This window comes from Semicossyphus pulcher, unplaced genomic scaffold (genome assembly GCF_022749685.1).
Source record: "Semicossyphus pulcher isolate SPU_LCO1_2020_fin unplaced genomic scaffold, fSemPul1.0.p SCAF_6, whole genome shotgun sequence".
NCBI lineage: Eukaryota > Metazoa > Chordata > Actinopteri > Labriformes > Labridae > Semicossyphus > Semicossyphus pulcher.
Genome location: NW_027211737.1, coordinates 13,760,861 through 13,767,714, shown reverse-complemented (window position 1 = coordinate 13,767,714; position 6,854 = coordinate 13,760,861). Strand labels below are relative to the sequence as shown.

Below are 6,854 nucleotides of genomic sequence, written 5' to 3'. Positions count from 1 at the left end.
AAAATGCCATTTCTGACAATTTTCCAAAAGAGTGTAATATCACATTTTATATATATTCATCCTAAATGTAGATCATAAACATGCCAGCATGTGATGTGTGATATGATTGCGATAAACAGGTGGCCAGGTGAAGTCAGCTACTGTGACATTACAACTGTTTGCAGCAGACTGAAAGTCCACCGTAAACAGGACTTAAAGTTTTCGCTCATTGTGATGATGTTGGATGTTGACAAGGCAAGGAGGAATAGGTCGTGGGTGGGGGGGAATTTCTAGAAAGGTTGTAATCTTGCCCCACGTGGGGTTGTCAACATGCTCCGTGTAACAGGGGACTTTTGCTTTCCTCTTCCCCGGCTGCTCTGAGCCAATGGTAGGAGTCAAGAGCGGAAAGGACCGCCCTTTGCCGAGAAACTACGCTGAGCCGCTATAAATCCACCCACCGCCTGCTCTGAGCTCAGAATAACGCTGCAGACTACACTGAGAACTATACAGACCTTTTCTGCTCACTGACAATCACGATCGCGCTTGGATTATAACTATGACTCTGGAAGAGATCCGCGGACAAGAGAACACAATGGACAACACAGACAGGTAAATATTTTACACATGGATACAACATTTTAAAGCTGTAACTTTTATGATTTAGTTTTTATCACAATGTGCGCGGTGTACTGATGATGTGTATTTTTTCTTTGTGAAGGGTGCAAAGTGCAGGCGCAGCCCTGGAAGAGCTGCTGGTCTCTGCTAAGAAGCAGGACTACCTCACGGTTGGAGTCTATGAATCTGCTAAAGTCATGAATGTGTAAGTATTGCAATCCGTGAAACGTTTAACTACAGCCATCATGTTTTCATTTAACGCATAGGCATGAACGCGCACGATTTTCTGACAGTCTCTCTCGTCTTCCCCTCAGTGACCCAGACAGCGTGGCATTCTGCGTCCTCGCCACCGATGAGGAGTACGAATGTGACATCGCTCTGCAGATCCACTTCACCCTCATCCAGGCTTTCTGCTTCGACAACGACATCAACGTGGTGCGCGTTAACGACATCGAGCGCCTGGCCGACCTCGTGGGTGCAGACGAGACCGGCGAGCCCAAGGACGCGCACTGCATTCTTGTCACGGTACGTTTACCCCTGAGCACCCACTCAGCCAGTGAATCATGCATGCATCACTCCTCCTGTCTGCACAGAGTTACTGCATGTCTATAGCTGGTGTTCAGACTCTAAATGTATCATCTTTTTTTATTCCAGAGCCCCAGTGCAAACCCGTGGAAAGACCCTGCTCTGGACAAGCTGAGCCTGTTCTGTGAGGAGAGCCGCAGCGTGTACGACTGGGTGCCAACCATCACACTCCCAGAGCGCTGAAGTGACACTAACTAACAAAGCTTCACATGCTGATGATGAAGATGATGAAAAGAAAAAAAGTCAAAAGGCTGAGCTTCAGCTGGGGGTGTTGAGCCTTGCTGCCCCACATGTCTGGATTAAGAGGCTGTGGCTGTACCTCTGCAAGAGTGCTGCACCCTTGCAGTGCATTCTGGGTCAGTACCGTTGCTTCTGGATTACCCTAAGGAAGGGTTGGAGTTCTGAGGTCGAAGTGTGGACTGGGTCATGTGTATGAAGAGTGGACAGAAAGCCTGATGGACACTGAGACAGATTTGGAGTGGACTGCTGCATAGTGCATGAAAAGTTTTGACCCAGTTGCTGCCCCAGATTGAAGGCAATGGGGAATGGAGCAAAGAAGGTCACAGAAATATAGACTGTGCAAGAAATGGACATGAGAAAGTGCAGAGGCTGGACTGAATCTCATCAAGGAAGATGCTGGTTCGGAAGAAAGTATCTGAAAACGGACTTTACTTTTCTTTGTCAGTGCAGCTATCAGGATATTCTTGGAGTAAGCAGCGACTCTGCTTGTGATTCCTGATTTGAGCTGTGTCTGTACCTGCAACACTTTTTTATGGACTATTATTTTTACTTTGAAACATGCAAACAAAGCAATGCAATATGAACTTGAATTGTACTCATTTCTAATGTTTTGTGAATAAAAAAATTGAAATCAAACTCATCCTCTCTTGTTATTTCACCTTTTCACTAAGCTTTACAGCACACTGGCACACAGCAACCTTTAGGTTAGCTAAGAGCGTGGGAAGTCTAAGCAGATTGTACTGATATAGACGTATCAGGAAGTGATGCAAGATGTCAGCTATACCCAGTAAGAGGGAAGAGGTAAAGAGTAAAATGTGGGTGGCGGACGGAAATAAGGGTGGCTTTAAGTGAGATTAAATTGACAAAAAGAGAGAAGTTACAAGGAATTGATACTTGCGATATGTGCTTTTTTATTTTTTTAAGCACACTGCTCACAGACCAGCTGCTTTGTGTGACAGCTTGCACAATCGCTGCAGCCAGAATCCAGGCCGGGGCTGGGGTGGGGGAGTGCAGGAGAGCGCTTTCTTTTGTTTTCTGTGCACAAGCAGCTGAGTCTAGAGGTCTGTGTGTCCGTTTTGTGCATCCAAGTGGAAACAGGAGGCTGCACTGAAATAATAACCCAATTTAGCTGCTGTGCTACAGAGAGCTGAGGTTCAACTTTCCATATCAGAGATGCATTGTTGGAAAACCTACAGTATTGCATAGTCAGCATGCATAAAGGTTCGGTTTAATAAATCCTGCAAGTGCTTACAAAATCACTCAACTATTAGGGCTATACGCAGCACTACATAAGGACTATTGGGCAACACATGCAGAACGTCATGAAAAAAGTTTTGTTTTCTTGTAAACAGGCACTCGCAGCCACGTGCAATCAAACCGAAGAAATCGGACTGGAATTGGAGGTGGGTTTTAGCTGAATGAGGGTCAGTGAGGTCATCAGCAGCAGGTAAAGTGGAAGTGTGTGTGAGTTGCGGTCGCCTCTTAGCTGAGGCTGACAGTAAAGAGCGGCCCACATGAAAGAGATAGCAGACTTCAGAGGAAATCATCTCACTTTTCTTGGCAGCCCCTCAGTCTCGAGCCGAGCGTCGACCATCCCCTGCATGTGTGCGTGTCTGAACACACAGGTGCATGAACATACACATGCATCTACCTGCACACAAACACACACACACACACACACACTGAGAGAAGGAAAGGAGGCTGTCTGTCTCTGCTTAGACTGATCTGAGGTGATTCTAAGAACAGAGGAAGCTTTACTCAGACAGAATTATAGAAAACAGGCTGCAGAGAAGCATTAAAGGGACTTTCCATGGACAGGACTGTTTGCGCTCGTTGGCATGTGGGAGACTGGAATTAATAACCATAACTGCAAAGAAAACTAGTCATTTTCCTATATGCATTGTCAAAACTGTAGCTAGACTGGTATTAAACACTCATGTGAGACACTGATATGCAGCCTAATGCTGCCTGTGATGACTCTTTGTTTGCTGTCTTTGCACTCTGGACTCTGATGAAGCATGAAGCTGGAGTCAGAGTGAGAGTTAACTTCAATATATTGCTACAAAACAAAACTCTTAAAAGTCCCAGCCTGCTCGGCCAGAGTGTAAACAACAAAGGAGTGAAAAGAGAAAGTATTTTATTATTCAGCACATGTTCCCAAAAGCACCCAAAATGTTCCGTTTTTTTTTTTAATCTATGCAGGTCAACGTTCTTCAGCAGCCTTTGCTGCTATGAAAAAAAAAAATTACCAGCAACAATAGCAGAGGCAATCGTGTCTAATCTTGACCTGTTTCTGGGGAAAAAAGCAATGTTTAATGCCCTAGATAAGCGCCGTTTTTACGAGAATATAAATGCTGACAGTTTTATTATTAAGTAGCATTGGCAAAGTGTAAAGTAGTGACAATTAAGTACAAAGTAAAGTGTTGACTAAATCCTTGACCTACTTTAGATAAAAGCAACACTGTTGGTCTTTGTGGTCAGATTCTTCTTTGTGCTCTCTAAAACCTATATTCCAAGTCAAATAAAAAACAACATACAGGTGTATCAGGGCCAGCAGAGAACACATGAGACAGCAGGCACTGGAAAAGGTTCCTCGCCTCTGCCTCAGCTTCTGTTTGAGTTCACAAACATCTCTTCCCTATTTTGGCTGTTGTGCAAAAGCCTGGAGCAACAGTCCAGACTGTCGAGCAGCCCGACTGTCTGACTGTCTGTAAGAGGTCTGAGCCAAAGATCTGGAGCTACGATAGTCTGAGAGGGAGAGGAGCAAGACCAGACAGATGTGTGCTCTGACTTAGAAACATTCATGTGTTGAACTGTGGCACACAAACATGATAAACATCAAGCAATAATTTCTACCACAGTGCTCTCCTGGGTTCTCTCTTCCGAAGTGCTAACATTGAAGAAATGTACATATGTCATGATCAAAATAAGTGTGCAGGCAGAATTATAGACATTTGTGCATATTTAAAGTGATAATCTTGAAGATTTTCATTTAAATAAATGTCTGTAAAGTCACTATCTATCGCCGAATGAGGTAACACAATGGTGATTGAGCCTATGGCCCACTGATGAAAGCCTTTGAATTTGCAGTATTACAGACTGGCTGTCTGGTGCGATTTTCGCAGCAAAAATCACAAGCGGTGCCAAGTTAGCGACGCGTTTTCCAGTGGTTGGTCTGCCAGAGAGGGTAAGCGGCTGCTTTTCCACTCTCTGCAAGTGTTACGACTAAACAGTAATCTACTATGGCTGAGCAAACAAGAACAACAAAGGAAACAAATTCGACGCTCAGATGAAGGCTAAAAAGGGAAGCGGCCGTCAGCGAGGAAAATCAAGAGTTACAACCGGAGCCAACCGTGGACGACACACATTTATGAAATCTTTGAGATTAGAACTTTAAAAGGTATGTCTTTACATTTAAAGAGTCAGGTCTTCACTGCTTGTGTGTATGTATGCTCTGAGGCCGTTCTGAGTGTGGTTGCAAATCACAAGGAAATCTATCTTGCTTTGTGCGTAAAACACACTGTACACACAGTTTAACTCCAGATCACACAGTGAGTTTAACTATACTTCACATGGGCTATGACCCCAGACAACCCCTGATGGATCTACTACTTCAGACTTCCTTTATAAGCTTCTTTACTCTCTGACCAAGTGGGAAGTTAGACGAAAAGATTGACGCCACACTCAGTCAGTATGAAGTCTCAGCTCGTTAGCTTAGGTTAGCATTTAGACTAGCCTAGCTCTGTCTGAAGGTAATAAAAATATGTCACTGAGGATCACTGTATTAGACAGAGCTATGCTTTCATCCATCGTCTGGTCGACTGAGGGAAATGCTGCTTGCCTTTTGCACTATGCAGGCTTAATAAAAACACTCCATCCTCTGCACTACACTCCGGTTTTGTCCTTAAAAAGTTCACCAAATGTCCCATAGCAATTGAATCGCTTCCAAGAGACGCTTCAGAGAGGCCTTTGTTTTTTAAAACCTGACAATCTCTGGGGTATGTTGCATTGCTAATATTGTAGCCCTTGCTAATAGCATATTAAGAGGGGAAATACATCCACAATGCTAATGTTTTAGCCTGTGTGTTGCCTTCTGTTGGACTCCTTCAACCCTGTTGAAATGTTACAGTATGTGTTTCCATATTGGGACATGATTCCCAGACTTGTGGTTGGACTGTAAATGCTAAATGCTTCAGAGGACTTTGGTAGAGTGATACTCCGCCCTTCCCAGAGCCATTACTTTCATAGGGAACTGTGGTCCCTGCTTCCCATTCCCTTCTCTCTCTCACTTACAGTAACCACACAAGATGAGATTACACCATGAGCTGGCAGGGAGTATCGCCTCCCACCCCACCCTGCTCTGAAACCCTCCCTCCCTCTCTCTCTCTCCCTCTCCCTCGCTCATGGTCAGATCGGTACCATGAGCTCAGGGCCCAGCTGGCTCTGGCAGGCAGCTCAGAGATACAGAGATGTGCGGCTGGTGTTGGGTGTCTCTAATCTAAGTATGTGTCACTCACTGGAGAGATGAGCTGCTGTTGCTCTGCTTACAGTGAGCTCACCCCTCAGAGGCAGCGTGGTGAGCCAGCACAATATGCACCTTTCAGAAGTTCTCAGATTTACAATGCAGGGAATTTCTCACCGCTGCGGTGGCCGAGGTGATTCCAGTGCAACAACACGTACACACAGTGAGGCTGCTGTTTGTAAGAGATCTCTATCAGGCTGTTAGTGTGACCTGACGAGGTGGTTTTTGAGTTCATGGTTAGGCTGTAAAACCTGAAGCAAACACATGTGAACACACATACTGTGCACCTGTGATGACCACACAACACGGGGAGGCACCCATGACACCACATGAGGCAGACCCAGTTCAGAAGAAATGATCACCGCTGTCTTTCTTTCTACCGAGCCTGTAATCACACGTAGTAAAACAGCTGTGTGTGCGCGCCAAGGGGAGGGTGACCAGGTTACACACACTCTAAAACACCTGACCAACAGTTAGAAGGACTATGTCCCTAAGGGGTTTGAGTGACACACAAACACAGCAGGTCATTGCAGATGAGGTCATGACTCAAACTTGACTGCTGCTACTCTTGGTTAAAACCAACGAGACAACCGGCCTTTATATAATAATACAAATAACAGCTGGTGAGAGAGAATGGTTGCAATCTTTGAAAATATTCCCTCCATTTGTGCAGGATGTGATCATTCGAATGTTTGTTTTCAAATTGGTATGTCTGCATAAATTGCCCTGGGATTGCATCAGGGTGTTTGTTCAGCAGCAACTAAACGGATTGACTGGATAAAATGTGTCATGTCTGAGCGCAGCGTCTATATCATTAGCATAAAAAAAGAGCATGTAAGTAGCCTCATTGCCTTGTCACTGGAGGGGGGTTATTATCAACATTATCAGCCATGATAGCGGTGAACTTGGATAA

At 44.9% G+C, this 6,854-nt stretch overlaps 1 protein-coding gene across 1 annotated transcript; it reads left to right on the top strand.

Moving 5' to 3' along the window:
* The first annotated feature begins 472 nt into the window (after positions 1 to 472).
* gadd45ga (growth arrest and DNA-damage-inducible, gamma a) lies at positions 473 to 2,009 on the top strand. Its single transcript, XM_069682791.1, has 4 exons — positions 473 to 588; positions 698 to 799; positions 909 to 1,119; positions 1,249 to 2,009. Exons 1-4 carry the CDS (start codon positions 536 to 538, stop codon positions 1,360 to 1,362), a joined length of 480 nt encoding a protein of 159 aa, XP_069538892.1. The 5' UTR covers positions 473 to 535; the 3' UTR covers positions 1,363 to 2,009.
* Positions 2,010 to 6,854: the final 4,845 nt, after the last annotated feature.